At 34.8% G+C, this 21,038-nt stretch overlaps 1 protein-coding gene across 3 annotated transcripts; it reads right to left on the minus strand.

Annotated features, from left to right (window-relative positions):
• Positions 1-12,279: 12,279 nt before the first annotated feature.
• On the minus strand, positions 12,280-20,179 carry LOC103973682 (serine/threonine-protein kinase PCRK1). 3 transcript variants are annotated; one of them, XM_009388317.2, is made up of 7 exons: positions 19,941-20,179; positions 19,741-19,832; positions 19,406-19,466; positions 18,815-19,199; positions 16,883-17,143; positions 15,495-15,617; positions 12,280-13,011 (listed from the first exon to the last, which is right to left on the minus strand). In XM_009388317.2, the coding sequence occupies exons 4-7, from the start codon at positions 19,190-19,192 to the stop codon at positions 12,499-12,501; spliced, it is 1,275 nt and encodes a 424-aa protein (XP_009386592.2). In that variant the 5' UTR covers positions 19,193-19,199; positions 19,406-19,466; positions 19,741-19,832; positions 19,941-20,179; the 3' UTR covers positions 12,280-12,498. The 3 variants fall into 3 exon arrangements, with proteins under 3 accessions (XP_009386592.2, XP_009386591.2, XP_009386593.2); XM_009388316.2 differs by lacking the exon at positions 19,406-19,466; XM_009388318.2 differs by lacking the exons at positions 19,406-19,466; positions 19,741-19,832.
• Positions 20,180-21,038: the final 859 nt, after the last annotated feature.

Raw genomic sequence — 21,038 nt, forward strand, 5'->3', positions numbered from 1 at the left:
ATTACTTACTTTTATGTCAGCAGAACTCAGACTACAACTGCATTTGATGGCTATGATGACCATCCAAGGTTATGATCATGATCTTCTCTACACAAAGACTCACCTCTAGATTCTAATGTAGATCCCCCATCCAAACACACACTTCAAGGTTCTAATCTGAGAAAAATTCCACGTACCGATATATCAAGATTCCAATAATTAACCCATCTTTTAGCATATAACTTGAAATATAGGTTTGTACAAAAAGTAATATGAATTGTTGTTCATAAAAGAAGAAAAAAAAATCAAGGGATATTTTCCAGACAATTCTGGGCAAGAATGTCCTTCAAGGTTGGTCCATTCCACAAATAATAACTTGGAGGATGTACCCCAAGGAAGGCCCACCTGCATGCATGAAGGTTGGATGAGTATTAATTGGCAACAGTACCTTGTGTCCAACATCTCTGGGTTCCTTTTGGCACATCTGCATTTTAGTTTCAAATTTCTTCCTTCTCTCTTGGTGATAAGTTGGCATAGTCAAACTTTACCATGCACAAAAAAGGAGATTGAGGAACAAGAGGGTGATGATGAACTGTGTTCTTTCAATGCAATTATTCTTTATCCTTCATGGGTCTAGTTTGCTTACTCCTTTTGCTTCTTTGAGTTTTATGACCTATTCTTTACCACATATCTAATTCTTTTCTCACTATCCTTTTTTTTTTTTTTTTGTAGCTTCATAACACTACTAACTTTATATCTCTTTGGAAAAGAAATTCTATTGTAAAATGAAAAGAGAAGGGAAAGACAGCCCCCCCCAAAAAAAAGAAAAGAAAACTAATTTTACCTTCAGTAAATGTGGCAGGATTATTTCATCCAAACAAGAACACAAAACAAATCATTTTTTATATTGAGCAAATCTAGCATTCGTGATTAAGAACATTTGCTATAATCATTGTGGTAATGCAGTATACAACCAATCTTACTAAAACCGAAACAATGCATTAATCTTAAGTGTCTAATCCTGGATTTGAGAAAAGAAAATAAGAAATTTAAAGCACTATATTTGTACCTTCCAAGAAAAAAAGTCCTTTCGGTTTATGTGTCTTATATATCATGAATATAACTGCATTAAGCAATTAGCCAGCTGATCCTTCCTACGTTTTGCATGACAAACACTTACCATAATGAGGATGAATCCCACCTTCTCCACGCCGCAGACAAAACCCTAGCAACATGCTCATATGAAGATTGCATATCATGTCTGTTGGCAATCACTTACTACTAACATGTATCAACTTGTTATTGATGCAGTCGTTATTCTGATCAGTGATCGGCAATCTGAGAAAGTAGATTCAATTGTTCTTGATATGCTTTTGACATTTTTATTTTTCTTCAAAGAGAAAATTTCTTCTGATGTATTTCCTATCATCTTCCATTCTTTTGTTAGACGACTCTTGGAAGAAAATGCGTCATAAAATTAGACTTGTGGATTCATCCATTGTTTTCTGATTCAGCAGTAAATATCCATCAGTTCATAATAATCCTAATCCTGAAACAAAAACCCTGACAACAATAAATAAAAACCAGATATAGAATGGAGCAAAAGGAATCTTAATGTTGCCTTTGGATCTCAAGATATATACTGTAAACATAAACCATCAACAATGGCTCATCTAATAACAAAGAATAAATGTTAATGTTGCCTTTCCAGAGATCTGTAGATCTCAATCATCACACTCTATTAGATCGCCACTGACATGAAAGGAAGGAAGAAAGAGGGCAACTATCCATGAAGAACAAAAGAAAGGTATGAACTGACTCAAGGCCATGAAAGATCTAACTCGCTGCTACTTCAGCTTCAACGACATCAAAGACAACATGAATTACCTCGACATCGACATCGGTAAGGTGGTGTATCTGAAGGCATTTAGTCATGTGTTTGCCGATGCAGCATCATCAAGATTCTCATGTAGAACGGCCGGCCGCAGCGAGTCCATGTGAATCTTGATGATGCCACACCCACAAAAACCGACTGCTCGATCCATGCATGACCTCGGAACCAAGATGGTCGGTCGGTGAAAGAATCAAAGACAGGAGATCCGATCAAGAAGCAAGATCCACCGGGAAGAGGATCTTGCACAAGTCGTTGAGGGTGATGTCAAGAACCAAGAAAAGAGATGAACTCCTAGGTAGGTTTGTTCTCGCGACACACCGTGGTCTTCTTGCGTGATCTGATCACGAAAGACGATAGCAGCCGAGAGAACTCGAGATTTCAGATGCAAGCAGACCAAGATCGGATTGAAAGGTGACTTCCCACCAGAGATCTGAGCAGTTTCCTCCCCAGAGAACCATGGTCCGTAAACAAGGATTTGAAGACACAGAAGACTGCAGTGAGAGAGGATAGAGAGTGAGAGAGAAGGATTTGGAGAGACAGAAAGACTGCAGTGAGAGTAAGAGGAGGAAGAAGAAAAGAAGAAGCAAAAGCAAAAGCAAAAGCAAAGCAAGGGCTACACAGTGAAAGGATTGAGGAAGGAAGAGAGGTATTTATAGTCAATGAATAATGTTTTGGAATATCTCCAGCATTTCGGTTCCAGTGGTTCGTAGAACTGAACACCACATCAAGTTTATCATATCCTCACCCTAAACCTTTTACCCTCTTTTTTTTTTTTGAACTTTTACAAATAATTTCAATTCCATCGATTGACATATTTGAATGAAAAGAATGATCATAGAAATGAAATGACTATAAAAGTCAGAACAAATTAATCTAAGAAGCTGAGGGCCACTCTCTTCTTAAAAGAAAAGAAAACAATTAATTATCACGTTTCCTTTCCTATGCCAATGTCTAATGATGTAAGCATCAAAGCTTTATAAGAAAAAATGATTTTTATAATTCTGGTTACATACATTAATGGCATTATATTTTTTTTCTCCGAGTCAGAGAAAAAAAAAATGTATCATCAATATTAGGCACATAGTCGTTAGGAGTATAGCTTATAGATTCCTCACATACGTTTTTAATTTTTACGTTTGATAACGATAAAGTCGATGATGTCTGACTCTTTTAATAAAGTAACTCGAATGCTCATTCGAGGGTATGCTTTATAATCGACCTACACAAAGACTAAAGTCAGGTGGAGTTTCTGGTATAGTTACTTGGACACGAAAGTCAATAACTAACAAAGATAAAATAATTTAATAAATAGTAATCGATCTCCATTATTATGCCATCTATTGTCGCAACTTAATTCATGACTTAAGGCAGGAATAGTGGATACCACAAAGTTGCAACATAAATTAAGCATAAATTTTATTTCTTAATGACGATTGAGACCGACAGTTCTCTCTCTCAAAAAAAAAAAAAAAAAGACTATCTGTGTTTCACGTAAACAAATAGAAGTGAGAATGGATTTCATGTGCGTCAAGGAAAAAATAAATAAATAAATAAATAAATAAAGCAAAAAAAAAAAAGGAGGCCACAATGGAAGATATTTATAGAGAATTGCTTCGACATCGCGACTAGCAACCATATCACTGTACCTCAGGGAGACGCGGCCCACTTCTCGCTGTTTGTGTTCTAGGTCGTGTCTTAACACGTGTCTTCGTTCACATTATTCATATATATAGATAATAATAGATTATACCTTCACATAAAATTCTTCCTACATATATAAATATATAAATATATAAATAATTTAAAGAGAAGAGAATTCTTAAAAAAAAACATAATCCGAAGACACATAAAAATTATTCTATTTCAAAATCGCATTCATTGTATGGAGACTCTCATCTCTCGTAGCTTGAGAAGTGATGAAAAATGTAAAGATTATGAAAAAAATAATCATGAAAAGGGGTTAAACAGGAGCTACATGACCACTATGAAATTAAATAAAATGATTAATAAGTTTAATGAAATAAAAAATAAATAGCGAGTGTCTCATGTTACAATTAATGGAGAAATTTTTTGAGTCGTTCTCATCTAATTTTAAAAGAGATTATCACTACGAAGCCACGACTCTTAGGTAATAGGATCAAACAGTATCTAACTCTAAATTGTTAAAAAGATTAGATCATCGTGAGTTATACGGTGATGGATCCTATACCTTTTATCAAATGATCGGGAGTTGAAGATCATATTACTAAAGTAATTTTAATATTTAATCATCGATGAAGTGATTATTGGGACTGATAAGTATTTTGATATTTGTAGCTAATATTGAGTGGGATAAAGAATCTTCGTACAAGGAGTTTTTTTTTTATAATTTGGGTATGATTATTTCATAAATATCTCAAATATCTCTAGGTCTTATAGGGAAAGAATAAGACATGATAAATACTTTTAGTATTCTTAGGTTTTTCTCTAGGGAAGGGTATATGGAGAGGAAACTCTCTTAAGTTGCTAAAGAAGTAAGAAAAAAATGGTATAAATTTTTTAAAATTTATGTAAGGATATTATAAGGAATTTATATTTAAGTAGGATAACTCAAGATCTTGTAATTGATTTCATATTATGAAGAATTTAGTTTTTCTCTTGGTAAGATTTAATCTTATGTCAGTTTTTTTATATATTCTGTCATTAAATCTTATGTCAGTTTTTTGATATATTCTCTTGATTGTTAATCTCTTATGGATTTCTCTTTTATTTTTTTAGTTTTTCTTCTCCCCCCCCCCCCTAACAAGTGGTATTAGAGTTCAATGGATTTCTCTTTTATTTTTTTAGTTTTTCTTACCCCTCCCTTCCTAACAAGTGGTATTAGAGTTCAAAAGATTCGATGATCAAATATTCAATAAGAATGAGCAACAACGATTAGAACAAGCGTGAAGCAAGAATATTTTTTTTAAAAGAGGTACAAAAATGGATCAAATACTCATCGAGAAAGTGATTATTGGGATTAACAAGTAGTTGGGATTCCTAGAACCAGTGTGCCAGTGGATCCTGATATAAGGTGTTCTTGTAAAGTATGAAAACGTTAATAATTAGGGTTGATTCTTCTATAAATATCTCATATATCTTTGATTTTTTACGAGGGAGAAAGCAAGATGTCATGAATATATTTGGTATTCATTCGTAGGCTTCTAGTTTTGATCGGAGAGAAAGTAAGATGTTAAAGAATACTTTTGATGCTTCTAGATTTCTCTCACTAGTATCTTATCCAGAAAGGAAATAACTTTCTAGAATGAAAAAGAAAGTATAAATTGTTTAAAATTTATATGAGATAATTTTTTTAAAAAAAAATTATATTTAAGTAGGATAACTCAACAATTTAGGTTTCTCGAGTTATCTTAAAGCACGTTAGGATAACTCAAAAATTGTTGAACTATGTTAATTGCATGTCAACTTTTGGTATATTTTCTAGGATTTTGATCTCCGAATATTCTTTCGATTAGAAATTTTATCGACTTGTAATTTATGTGTGCATTCACTGATTTGTTTTCTTCCGTAAAGGTGTTATGAGTCAATACGAATGTTAGGGGAAGATGGAGCCTTTATAAACAGTGAAAGATAATTAACAGACATGTTTTCGTACGTTTAGACAGACATGAACAGTGTGGCCATGGGAATCCGAGAGGGACCAGTAGACGGAAGCCATCGACGGTGTAGTTCTCATGACATGAACACGAACATAGACATCAACATCAGAATTATTGTGGTGCTCTCGTCCTTGAAAGAGGACCGGACCCACTTGTTCTCATCCCCTCTTTTCCTTTCTCAAAATCACATTATCAAGCAAACTTGTGCATACTTCCTCCTTTCTAAGTGGATGTTATTTGAATTATAGTTTTGTCAGAACGGGATTTGACATTAATCTGATTATTTGTTGAACCGATAGATCAACCGATCGGATAATAGGTTTAATAATATTTGTAAAAATACAATATATCTACATGTTTTTTATTGAAAATATGAAACCTACAAATAATATATTCGATAACAATAATAAGAAAATTCTAAAGGAATTTGGATTTAATCATCACGGGATAGGATAGAGCGTCGTGTGTCATTTGCCTCTCCGAGGAAGGACAGACCCATGAGCTACTGATTTGGCACACAAAAAGATCTTACGGTGGAGAGCGAGCGTACTTGATAATAATTGACATGATTGCTTGATGTGGTTCATCTGTGTATGATTCAAATAACCTATCTAATAATTTTCTCTCACCTCACAAGCTCAGGAAGGAAGCAGACAGCTGAGCTGCTGACAGACAACCTTTTCTTTTCCGCATTTCATGTCTCTCGGTGAGGATTAAATCGCATGGATTCAAGTCAATATAATCCATCGAGTTAAAACCTGTGTGGTACACAGTTCACATGACAACAGTTAAGGTTACTAATAGATCAAAAGGACGGAGACAGATTGGATTGAAATTGGCAAAGGTTAATAATAGAATGAGATAATGCTTATAATTAAACAAGGATGAAGCATTAGTAGCAAGTTAATTACGTTTGAGTAACCTGTGAAGCTAAGAGATGATCAGGATTAAGACAAAAATGAAGTATCAATTGATGTGGTATAAAATGAATAAAATCAAATTGCTAGATTTTCATTAATCTTTCATGAATTCAGATTTTTTTTTTTTTGTTTTTGACAAGAAACCCTAACTTGTCTCTCTATAGTCAAAATAATAATAATAATAATCATCATCATCATCAAGGATTATATATTTCCTCTTCAAACATTCTAATATATTCATCAAAATGAAGGAAAGAAATAAGGCTATTTTAGGGAAAAAATATAGTGAAGGTGAGTTACCTCGTAAAATCTAATAAAGTTTTTACAGTAACACATTCAATATCTCGAATGATATTTCAAACCCTCAATATTTGATAACTATAAGATAATATAATAATAAAATATAAATAAACACATCAAGTATATATCATCGAACATTAAGCATTATGAGCATGCAATAATCTCAACCATATGTTATCTTATATGCTTATAACCATAGTGATATGTCTAAAATCTGCAGGTAAAATCATAGTGATTTATATTTAAAATATGATGTATATCTAAAATGAGCTAATTACATATTATCCCCAATAATTAGTTATCTTTAACATTTTAATCCCTACACTTTAAACAATTATATTAAGATTCCTATACTTTCGAAAGTAAAACATTGAGATTTTTATACAAGATTAAAAAGATAATTTCAATAGATTAAAAATCAAAAGAGAGGAGTTTTGTTAAAACAACAAAGTTAAATGTTTCACTTTCGTAACTATAGATATCTTAATATAATTTTAAAAAATATAAGGATCGAGATATTAAATGTTACTAATTACAAGAGATAATATATAATTAGCCCACCTAAAACTACGATGGTATATGCTTACATGACAAATATTTTCACAAACAATAATACTTTCATAACAAATTTATTATGTCTTTATTATTAATTAGGAGTACTTGAAGAATTTTAAGAATATAAAAATATACTAATAATGTATATGAGGTCCTATCTAGCATCACATAGAAATAATACAAAGCTAAGGTGTCTTTGTAACCTAAATAGAGGTAAAAGGATGATATATTTATTCATTGATGGTCCAAACAACACTAACACGACATAATCTCAATTCTATTTTAGCCTCGTATTGCCAAATATAATTAAGAAGCAACTAGAACTGATCCTTTTTATGATTTTATTTCTTCTTCTCTTTATTTTTAGATAAATCAACCTAAAATTATCCATATTATAGTTGTAGTTAATCATTGACATGTTTCAATTCACGCTTGGTTAGAGATTACTCAAGGAGACTTTTGGAATTGATCAGTGTCTCCGAAGCACATTCCTTGACTTTCATTGGTCCACCCATCAATCTCCACCATGAATGGGACAAATGGAAGGCCTACAATTACTATTCACTGATGGCACCAAACACATGAATGCTGGCCAATCGTATACGATGAGGGTGACAAACAATGAGAACGGTTTGGATTGATGTACAATTGGGCTTATGATTTCTTTTCTTTTCCTTGTCAGTAGAAAATATCAATGATAATGAGCATAATAGTGACAAAGTGTGGCCCAAAATATAGGTATAATTCTTACGACTTATATATCACTGCTTATGTTAAGATTTAGAGATAAACACTTTAAGTCAAACTAGTTAACACAAATGGGATTATTAAGTTATATGTTAAATCTAATATGGATTACTTGATTCTTTAAGGGGCTATTCTTAGGTTCTTTTTCAATCTTCATTTCATAAATGAATGTTTATCTATCATTTCCTCTATTCATGTATGGATTCGTTTATCTCTTTCCTTATCAACGAATAAATCAAACTCTGATTGGACCTATTATTCAACTCATTTGGCTATGACTCACATCTCACTGAGGTTTAACAAGTTAACAGTGCATTACTTGCCTCACCAGTGACGTAAACCACAGCAATCAATGTGTCTTCTTTCTATTCTATTCTATTCTATTCAATCACTCACATCAATGGTGACTGCAACCTCCCTATCATAAATAATTAATTGGTATTCACTGTCACTATGCTAACTAATTGCAGCGTTATTTATTTATTTTCCATGGTAAATAATATTGCATGCATTCTTCATATGTGTTTGTGTATCTATCAGAAACATATATATATATATATATATATATATATATATATATATATATATATATATATATATATATATATATAGTCTCTCAGTTTGATCATAAAAAATGGATTACTATTGGACCAAAGGAATGGAAGGCGAATACATTTATGATAATTTATAAATAAAAGCCTCTAGTAATGAAGTTACAGTACTTTTACATTTGATTTTTATTAAGATTATTTTTAGACCTTAACTAAGGTACCCTTTAATGAAATTACAAAACCACATTGATTATCTTCGACTAGGTTTGGCTTAATTTTTTAGGATTGAATTAATTTTTTTTAGATGAGCCAAACCACACCATTCAACTAAGTTCTGACTATTCAATTTGATTTAAGTCCATTCTAAATTATCTTTTAATTTTTTGAAATTATCCCCACCTCCCACCACTGTTGTCTCCTCCCCCTCTCTGTTGACTTCATCCTCTTCTTCCTTCTCAATCTCCTCTCACTCCACCTGTCTTCTCCTCCTCTCCTCCCACTCTATTACCACAACCTCCTTCTTCCTGTCTCCCTTAACTTGCTCCTCTGCCTTCTTCCACTCCTCCTCGCCCTCTTCCTCATCCACCTTCCTCACCTCTCCTCCTCATCCTCTTCGCACTTCACTTTTGCCTCTTCCTCCTTCATTGCCTCCTCCCCCTCCCCCGTGCCTTCTCCTACTTCTCCTCTCTTATTCCCTCCTCCTCTCCCTTATCCACCTCCCTCACTCCTCTTCTTCCTTTGCCGCCTCCTTAGATTTCATCTATAAAAATTGTTATATTTGAGTTATACTTATTCATAAAATATATTGAAAATATATTATTTTTATATAAAATTATTTTAAATTTATCATAAAATAAAAAACTTGAGTTATCCTAAAAATGTATTAATTTTTATATAAAATTATCATAAATTATCTAGAAAAATCATTAGGTTCAAATTATACCCAAGTTATACACGGGTTATATTTAAGCGATACTCATTCAAATAACATATTAAAAAAAATTTAATATCAATATAAAATTATTTTAAATTTATCATAAAACTAAAAAACTTGAATTATTCTAAAATAAATATTAATTTTATATAAAATTATCCTAAATTCATCATAAAATTGATCATAAATTCTTATATTTTTTATTTTCTATTTTCTATATTGACTTAGTTACACTTGAAATAAGTTAAATTTGATTATCTAATTTTATTTTAATATTAATTAAATTTCTATTATATATATATATATATATTAAGATAATTAATTATAAAAACTTTAATATTTTTATTTTTATAATAAATTTATAATAAAAAATAATATACTTTAATAAGATATGTGAATGAGTATAACTTGATTATAACCTAAGTATTATTTAAATTAAATTCAACTTGATCCTAATTCAAGAGGATTATTAACCTAAGTATTATTATAACTCAATCAGGCTTGAAACAGTCCGATTCAAGAGGATTATTAAGATTTTTAAAAAGAGAAATATTCCTCCGTAAAAATATCATATGATAAAAAATTATTACTAACAGTTTTTTCGGTAAATATTAGGATAATTGATCTTAGCATTTTTACGATCCACATGTTTCTGCATAGATCTCTTTCAAGGCGGTCCATGCTATCCTGTCACAGGTCAACTCAAACTTCACCATCACTCGCACGGCCTTCTGACATCATTTGCTCACACATCATGCCTTCAATCTGACCTATTCAATCCATCCATCCATCCCATGCCATCATGAATGCCCATCAGACTTCACGAAACTGTAGGTGAATTTACCCTGCAAGCAACACCGAGGCCACCAGTACATGATAAGAGTATGGAACTGTGCACTGAAACATAGTGACATTTGCTGGTCCAGTCTCTCAGCATTCACAATGTTCTCAGTTTTTTTTTTTGGTTTGCTGCAAACCCTAGAAGAACAAGAAGGAAAGAAGATGGATGGGTTCGACAAGCTCATGTGATTGCTCTTTTAGATGTGGGGCATCATGCCTTGGTTGTGGGCAACAACCTAGTACCCGGAAATATTTTCCTACTACACCTTTTAAGAACCTGGTACCAGTGAAACCAGTGATGGTGGCATGGTCTGTGTCAGCAGTACAGCAGTGAGACCCTTGGTAGGTGTTGTCACCTGAGGATGCTCCACAGGCCTTGACTGTGCCCCTCACTTTTGTGTGGATTGGTTTGAATGCTGTGAACAAGTCGAGATGCTGCGAACGCTGATAAGAAGGGGAAGGAAGAGAATCTGTTGCCAGTGTGGGAGCCGCGTGCATCATCTTTTGTCATGGTCTCCTTGTTGTTTCCACTGTATTTGGTCCCTTGTTTTGAGGGAATCCATCTTGGGAGAAGATAGCCACTGTATCATCAAAGCTCTCTCTCTCTCTCTACTGTGTATGCAACGTATGGAGACATAATATGATATGATATGAAATAAATATATAGCCAATCATAGCTGTTTCTGAAATGTATGTATGATTTGTTCTGCTGATATCGACAGCATAAAATTTGTTTATTCTCTATCATTCGTGTTACACGAATCCATGTTGGTTATACGATCGTCTTCCTATCTATTCTGTTACAAAAATGTGTTTTGATGGAGCTTTCTCGGGTTCATCATAAAAACAAAAATATTTCTGAAGAGCATATATCACCAAGTCTGTCTATTCACAAAAAATAAAAAATAAAAAAAATCCAAATTGATTTATGGCAATCAATATATGACTATCCTTGGAAATTTCATAGCACAGAACCAAGTTCCGTAAAATCATCATTAAAAAAAATCAATCAAGTAGTACTGTCCGAACGATTAAAACCACATGCAGGAGGTAATAACGAATCAAAATCACCAAAATCTTATACTACATTTGATTTAGACATTATTTACAAGACCTTCAAATACCTTTCAGCCCTGCATTCAAATAGATGTGGCACAACACACAATTCTGGAGCACAAATCTCGAAGCATTCTGCTGTGGATCATTAAAATCCAGGAATCTAGTTGGAACTCGTGCCCAGAAGAACACACACGATATTGAGGTTGGCCACTGATCATCCATGTGAGATCTTCAATTTACCCGGGTGGATGGTGAACTGAGACTGCATAATTCCACATCTGTTGTCCTCCGAGAAACTTGGTGAGAAGGTTCTGTAACTTCCCAGAAGCACTCTGCAATCCCAGCTCCAGCACCCTAGTGAACTAATACCGGCAATGCAGGTCCCTAGCTCTGATGTCCGACAGTCTTTCTGGAGCCTACATCAACTTCATTGCGTGGAGAAATTATGATCAATGAGATAGATACAAGTTAATCTATGACCAAAGTTGACCTGTTCATGAACTGTACGACTGCTGTCACAATACAAGGAAGCTTACATGATTCATTAACCGTCATTTGGTCACCTGTTCATGAACTGTACGACTGCTGTCACAATACAAGGAAGCTTACATGATTCATTAACCGTCAGGTACAGATGATGAGGCTCCACATAACTGATTGATAGTAATTCTAACATCTCAGAGAAATGAGCTTGACGCCCAATATACAGTTCTATTTGCTGGTAACCAACGGGAACTTCGTAATTATTCGATGCCAATGATCTATGGAACAGAACAAAAATATTGATGCTGCAAACCGTAATGCTAGAATATGATCAAACAAGACATGAGTCACAAGATCCTGATTATTTGGAGCGATGCCATTGTCAGTGTCATATCTTTGAATCCACTAGGAAAAAACAAACCAATTCTACATTTAATCATTCTGAGGATTACAGGGACGAAAGAAATATACAGAATCTATTTTGAAAGATGATGTAATCTCCGATATAATAATACTAGTTCCTCTTTGACTATTGCTCTGAGAAAACAGAAGCTCTCCAAAAGAACATTGCTGTAACTTCCAACACTCACAAAGCTACTCAAAATATATTTACAAGCTTTGACCCACATCCCTGCCACACCGACTGCATGCCTTCCAAGATTTTAAGAGTTTTCCTCGGACCTTTCTTTTCTGCTGCTTCTGGGTTTCCTTGTTCTGAATCACAGTTTCTTAATGGGGGCTGTGGTTCTCCAGTTTCTGTACTTTTCACAATCTTATGCACCATTTCCAAAACTTCGCTCATCTTCGGCCTAGAGTTTGGCTGCCGCAGTAGGCATTTATTCGCCACAGAAGCAAGCTTTATTGCAGATTTTAAAGAGTACTCACCTGCCAGCCTTGGATCCATAATTATATGGAACTTCTTGGCATCAGATATACGTGGCTTCACCCATTCCAAGAGCTTCTGTTCCCCTTTTGGACGTTTTCTATCTATAGGTCGACGGCCTGTGATAAGTACATAGAGGAAAACTCCATAGCTCCATACATCACTCTTGGCAGTCAGGCGACCAGTTTGCATGTAGTCAGGTGCTGCATAACCCACAGTTCCTACAACCTGTTGAATTTTATGATGCTATTAAAGAAAAGCTTTGGATACAATTTATTTAGCTACAGAGGACCATGGAAAGTGTTTCTATTGATAGTTAATCAGGTTCTTATTCCATTTATTTATTAGTAGCAGTTGTGCAGTTGACAAAATATTTCTCCGACATTCAGAATCCTGCTTCTAGCATATCTTAGTCTTCAAAGAACTTTGTGATATTTCAACAATTGTGAAGCAAATGAAAACATGATCGTATATAAAAATGTGGTTTTACCAACCTCCCTAACCATGGGTAAGGCAGGTGATTGGAGAGGCAGCATGGGCCTGTTAGTGGATCCAACAGTGAGGTTATGCACAGTCTCCTTGCCCTCAGATCACCTGCCTTGCCTGCAGATAAGGCAGGGAAACAGGTCCAAAGAGTGGTGCCCAATCATATTATGATGAACTTTCATCTATGTTTCTGTTTTCTACTAATATTAGATAGTCACTTATCCAACAATTTAAGCTTATCTAGTATGCAAGCAACACTGTCTTCCTATCCAACTTGCCCTATTTATAAGGATAAAAAACGATGAATTTCTGCATACAAGAATACAATAGTTTTGGATTCCTTACTATTTAAGTTAGGCCATTAGATAGGTTACTGTTTTCCATGAAGCTGAAAAGTCTGCTGTACTCGGTCATGCATCACCACTGGCAAAGGCACAGATGGTCATAACAAAGTCAACAGTCACCCCAAGATTCACAAATCAGCTGAGCTCTAAAGTCACAGCTAGTATATCCACTTATTTCATAATAGTAGGTTCACCTAGAAGAGGTACAGCATGAAATCCTTATTCCGAGGAAAATACAGCAGAAAAGAGAAGGAAGAGTGGGCATTAAGTCTTCAGGGCTGCAAGTGAAAGAAAAGACCAGGCTTTGGCCTTTTCTTATATTTCTTTTTTCTATCTCTATTCTTTTTTTCTCCATTTTTGTACTACCACATCAAATAACATTAAGAACAAACATTAACAATGATGCACTTTCATAAAAATCACCTATTCCATTATATATTTATGTTGAATCGTCTATTAATTGTCTTCATAACACAAGCATATATTTGTGATAGAACTATTAGACCCATTCAGAAAACTAAAGAAAGAAATAGGAGAGGTGAAATCTAGAAACAGAGAGCATGGAAAATTTTGGTGCATATGATGTGACAGAGTAAGCTGAACCCAGTGGTCAAGATGATCCATATAGGCACACAAGTTTAAGTTCTGTGATCAATGATTAAAACAGCATTTGAGCAAAAATAAAAAAAAGATATGGGATCAATGAGATGATGAGGTGCATACATTTCAAGAATAATGACCAAGATAATTGCGTCATTTTTGGCATTCATTATTTGGTGCTTTTGAAACCAACATAGAAGATGTTCTGAATCATGAAAATGAAGAAATATAGAATGATGCTGTTTTGTTATTTCTTTCCAGAATCCCAACTCTACTGCAGTCAACTAAGTATGGCCCCAAGTGCCACTAGCAGAATCTCTTGCTGTTCAATTAATAAGGAAAAAAATCAGGTAAATAAATTTATGACATGAAAATCTAAATATCATCTTTTACTTATTATAAAGTGTAACTTTGATAAAACAGGGAAAAGAAAACAAGGTCCTCGATTGAAGTGTTTTGCTTCTTGATTGATTACCATTTTTGTCATCAGATGACACTCCTTTACCCAAAGTGTTTTGTTTCTTGATTGACTAGATGACAGGAGAGTGTTGGGACTCATTCCATCTTTGGCTAAATCACCTCTTGATCTTAGATTTACCAAACAATCATTAAGAACGTTATTTTTTTTTTTATACTGTGCCGGTTAGAAAAAGCATGCACATAGTGTGTTAGAAATTGGAAGAGGAAAAACCTCAATATTCCTCATCTCCAATTAATTCTAGCACGACACTTATTATTATTTTATTCCCATTTAACTTGATTAAAACATTTAGTCATTATAACCATTGCTTATGTTTAATCAAGACAAAAGGGAATTAAACAAATAATATGTGTCATGCTAATATTAGTTGGAGAGAATAAAATTTGAGGCTTTTCCTAGTCCAATCTCTAACATGGTGCATCAGGCCTGTCAAAACATCACATCCTTAAGTGAACTTTCTAAGAATATAATATATAACCATGTACACAATTTGTAGCAAGGAACTTTGTAGAAACTTCAAGTAAAATGTAATTACTGAAAAGATCACGATGAGAAGAAAATAACTACAAAGATATTTGTGCTACTGCAATCATGAAGGCGCTAGCTTGCCATGAGCCTGGTTAACTTTTCCTTGAATCCGTCACAGATATCTATATGACAAAGATAGGAGATTCACAGATACTATCCAAAATATTCATGAATATCTTTACCAGTAAAGGTTACAATACTACAAGGATATAAATATAACAAGGAATTGCAATGAAGCTAATGGGATCCATTGGATTTTTGACATCACTTACCGCTGTGGAAACATGACTTATTCCTTCTGTTGGTCCTTGTCTAGCAAAGCCAAAGTCAGACAGTTTTGCATTCCAGTCTTTATCCAAAAGAATATTGGAGGTTTTAAAATCACGGAATATAATCTGCCAAATAGCATAAAATCAGCACTTTTATCTGATGGAACAAGTGAGATTAAGCTTCTCTTAGAAATATCTGCCAAAAGAAATCTTTTAAATCAAGCTTAAGTTTCACATTTTCTGGAGCACAAGATCAACAAACCCGGGTGTCAAAGTTAGTTTATTTAATTTAAATCAAGTAAAAAATTTTCTAGTAGTCTGCAACTTGGAAGAACCAAGACCTGAACTATCGAGGATGAGCTCCGATCCACTTAATGAAATAGATTATGTTCATAAATAAATACTGCTCATGCAAGCATGATTAGGATAGTCAAGTTGTGTCTGAATTTGTGGTCACCAGACTCAATAGTAGATCTAAATACTGATACTAGACTTTCTACTGCCACCACCATAATTTGACCAAAAAATCTGGCAACACAAAGTGACAGTGGATTTTTTTTGAGAAACCATAATCGAGCTCTCTCCGCTCTTCTAAAACACAATCAAGTACAACTTACAAACAAAATAGAACTAACATGACACATGCATCCCAAAACAGGAAACCAAATTCAAAAGCTCTAAAAGTCAAAATTAAGAGGAAAAAGAGTTATTATATTCCATTGGGTCCTTGACAATAATTAAAACATAGTAGCATGAAAATAATAATAAAAAGGCAAAATAGAAATATGTCTAATATTTGTGCATTTTTGGTCCAATTTCTACAATTATTTTTGTTAATCTAGAGTAGAGCAAACAACAATTTCATCAATGAGGTAGTGGTCCCAACGAAGGAAATCTGGAATTAAACATCATATACAAGCTATTCAGACTTGATAATACCAAACAACACAAACTTAATATTAAAGCAGAAGAGCAAAAGGTGTCTTAACTTCTATTTTTCTCTCAAGTCACATTTGTAGAAGCATCAGAACAAAGATATTGACTTTCTAGTCATAGATTAAGCAATGTTCAACATGTTTTCAGAATCAATTGCACTTTGACTTCAAGATCTAAAATTTATTTATGTAATTTAACCTCGATAAGTTTAGCAATTCCAAAGTTTTCTCATCAACAGGAAGTTTTAAAAAGAAAGCACGAAAGTACAGCATAAATCTAATAAAATGCATCACCTGATAGAAATTAGTACGACAAATAAATGGTACAGTTGAATCACTAACAGAATCTACAGGTTCAAGAATTTACACACATATAATAATTATTAAGATGCACAACTTATGAACATTAACATGTCAAGCATATAATAAGAACTGATACATAAGTTGATCTGAAACCTGGAAATCCATTTCTTCATGCAAGTATGCCAATCCACGAGCAGAATCAAGAGCTACCCTTAGTCTCATGGACCAAGAAAGTGTTCTCTTACATTGAGGAGACAGATAGTCCTCTACACTTCCATTTGGCAAATATTCATATATCAGAAGCCGTTGTAATCCCCTCTCATCATCGTCAGCACAATAGCCTATCAATTTGACAAGATTTGGATGCTCAACCACCCCAAGAACATTAACTTCTGTCAACCATTCTTTATGTCCCTACGGATAATAGCATAATGAGGATTCCTCCCAGTTTATGGCATAAATATAAACTTATAGCAGTACAGAATCAATAAAAAAATAAACTAGAAAATCAGATACAAACAAACATGTAATAGATTTTCTATCATGACTAACATAGGCAGTCTACACTGAAGTATATAAGGATAATAAGGCCTCTGGGCATGCTTAAAGATTTAAAAAAAAAACTAACTCATGTTCACTAGTTGGAAACATCTAATATTTGAATCCATCCATGCATGCATAAAAAGTGATGAAGTCAGAATTGTTAAAATACAAACGCAGAAACATGAACAAGAGAAAAGAAAAAGAAAAAGTAAGCAGGTGCTCTACAGCAGCTCAGCAACGAAGATCTGTTTGCCAAAAACATGGATGGGGGAGTTGTCACTCGTGTATAACAAAATAGAATTCACATACTTGAACATAAGGATAAGGGTCACATTAAGATCATCCACATCTTCAGGCATGTAACATATATACTTATATTATTATTGTATATCTATGATGATAATGCCACATAAAACATCTAATCTGTAACTTTTCGGATAGATAGTCCAGGTAACCATTATCATATATGAGACAACATGAGGTAGAATGGCAGTGGCCACGAAAAGAAATTATCAATGATTGAACATGCCTATCCATGGTGTTGAAGGGTTGCTATGAGGAACCAAGGACTGACTTGCTTGCCAAGCATGGGGCTGCAATACAGCATGGTGACATGAACCACAGTCCATGCCATTTTCTGTGAGATGGTTATGACATTACATGCATAACATGTGCCAAGAAAATTTTTCCCATATGAGAATGCCATCCATATGGTCCAATGCTTGTAGGAAGTAAATACTGTAAATTCTAGTAAGCAAGCTTCTAGATGATATCCATCCATTGGTGAGTACAAGATCACCAGTCATAGGGAGACCAGGAATAAGATGGTCTATGCAAGTGTACTTTATTGATATGAAGGCTAGCTTTATAATCTGGAACTGAGGTGCCTAAGTGCTTGCTGCTAGCAAAGATCCAATAACTGAAACTTTAGAAGGAAAGGATTAGAAAGAAATGAAATTTCAGTTTATGAGGTAAAATGTTCAGCACATTGTACCCTGGTCATACGTAACAATGAGATCATGCTTCAATTTGTAGATGTATTAACGTCTAACAAGCCTTGGTACAATGGTAAGGTTGCTCCTTTGTGTCCTAGGATACTAGAGTTCATATCACGAAAATAGTCTCTTAAAATATGTAAAAATATGTTGCATTCATTGACCCTCCCTAGACCCTGCATTAGTAGGAGCCTCGTGCACTAGATATACTTTTTCTTATTAACATCTGACAAGCATCTTACTCTAGGATGTAAAATAACTTCGAAATTTTCTTGCATAGAAGCAAAAAACTCCTCCTTTAGTGCCAGGAAAAAAATTGCTTTAGAAAGCCCAACAATCACAGTGATAGCCAAGTCAATTTCTGATCATATTTGACAAAGAAAGGTAGAGATTTTAGGCCCTTAACTAAGAATGTTCATATGTCCATCTGATGGAGTTATCTCATCAGTTTACTTTTCCAATCCAACAAAACAGTTGGTCAGTAAAACGAGGCTGAGTTGCACACAATAAGCCACAAAGCAAAGAATATATGAGAAACGAAACTTGCCTGCTGTCCCTTACGATTTAGTTTTTTTACCGCAATCTCAATATTTGCATTTGGATCTTCAAGGCTCTTAATTGTTCCCTTGTAAACACATCCAAACCCACCTTCTCCAACCATTAGCGATCGGCTAAAGTTCCTTGTGGCAGTCCTCAGTTCTGAAAATGTGAAAACCCTGAGATTGCTTGTTATCTGGGAGAAGCTAGGGTACAGAGGCCTCTCCATGTAATCAGCGGCATCACTGGAAACATCCCTAGAGTTCAACTCAGACCCTGATCTTCTCATGTCACGTTCAGTTGATGTTGTACTGTTAGACCTGATTGATGCAGAAAATCTTGATTGGAGCTCTGCCTTCGTCGCTCCATTTAGAAACAGGAAACACATAATTTCTCTAATGTAAAAAAAATAAATTATGTTAGGTAAAATTTGACATTAACCAAAAAATAATTTAAGTTCTTAGTACTAATACGGTCAATCAAGAAAAGAAAACCACAATTCGAAACTCTCAATGAAGGGAAGAAGACCAACCAATGTTTTTAGTTTAGAGTTAAATATTCAGTACAAAGAACGAACTAATTCAATTCAACGTACACATACCAAAAACAAGCTTTCCCAGCTATTAGGTAAAATGTGTGTGGGGATATTTCTTTTGTTTAGCCTGAAGAAAATGGATTCACGACTCGTCAGTTAACTTGCAACCGACTTTGGCTCTCATTACAAAGAAATTTTTGTAAGAAGCAAAAGTACCAATACATTTGCCTAACCTTCCACTCAAATCATCAATAAAAATGGCAACAAAGATTATAAAAATAAAATCTTTCGAAATCGATCGTCTCTAACTGGCCACAATTTATTTTTGAGAAGAAGTCTCTTATTCACCTGCAATTGCCTAAGGAATCCATAACTGAATTAAAATGAAACAGAGCTCATACCTTTTTATCTCTAGTCAACGACACAGGAACCAATTTAATCTCCTCCCCTCTAACCTTCCCCCGGAAACAGTCTTTAGGTTCCAAATTTCCCACTAAATAGAGAAGACCAGATGGAAACAAAGCAAAGGTCAAACACAAATTCATGGGGAAAACAAGTTTTCATTTCAAACAAAGTTTGTGAGAAGCCAAACTCATCTCACCTCCCACAAGCGCTCCGCGAGGACCGGCGACGAGCACCCACGCCGGGATCAAAGACCAGCGGAGAGATCGAAGGTCAAAACCGAGGCAGAACAGCTGGGGCTTTCGCTCACCCACCGATGCCCACCTCTCCTCTCCTTGACGAGAAGAAGGAGAGGAAGAGAGGGAGAAAGAAAGAAACGAGAGAGACTAGAACTTCCCGACGAAAGCGAAGACCACGGCGGGCGGGCGAGCGAGCGAGCGAGCGAGCGAGCGGTCGGGTAAAGAACAACGAAAGCAATTAATTAAGACTAAACAGACAACCGACGACCGCCTATGAGGTGGGTTGCACCGTTTGGCAGGCTCGAGACCGTTGATTAAGCAATGCCCACGCTCACGTGCTCTGCACTTGCGTTGACGCGCGGGTGGAATCTTGGACGAGAATAACATCGAGGCCGTCCATCTCGTGTCGCTAATCTCAGCGTCATGTGGTTACGGACACGCCCCGGCCGGTAGGGCGGAAGACTCCGTCGGCTGTGCGACCGGGCCCCCCGACGGGCGCGCACTCCCAGAGTGGTCAACGTTGGCGGGTTTGAAAGCGACGTATCGCGAGAATTATTTTTTTTATCGTACTGTCTTCTGCCGGCCATCAGTCGTAGAAAAAGGTGTTACATAAGTCGTCCCTTATGGCGAGGTTACATGTAAACAAGTGAAGAAGCTAAGTTAAATATAAGGCCAAATCTCGATGCAAGGTAGAATTATATAGTCAATCTCCATATTTAATTATATAATCATCATGATGATGTGGTGATCATCTTTAAAATAAAATTATTGCATTATCATCATCATCATCTTCTTCTTCTTCTTCTCCTTATTTTTTTTTTAATCTTTAATCGTTGTCATGTCTTCATCAACTTCTTGTTGACACTATTATACATGAACCAAACCATCATCAAAGTAAATTTATCAAACCATTTGATGTTAACCTTAGGGAATTTCTTGTTTTTGTGGTAACATCACTAGTCAAAGTAAGAGCATCGATTAATTACTCGTGTCTTAACAAAAATCTAAAAGTTTGGAATAAGTTGATGATTGAGAAGCAAAGGAGGATGATAATAGTG

Source organism: Musa acuminata, chromosome BXJ2-9, assembly GCF_036884655.1.
Source record: "Musa acuminata AAA Group cultivar baxijiao chromosome BXJ2-9, Cavendish_Baxijiao_AAA, whole genome shotgun sequence".
Classification (NCBI taxonomy): Eukaryota; Viridiplantae; Streptophyta; class Magnoliopsida; order Zingiberales; family Musaceae; genus Musa; species Musa acuminata.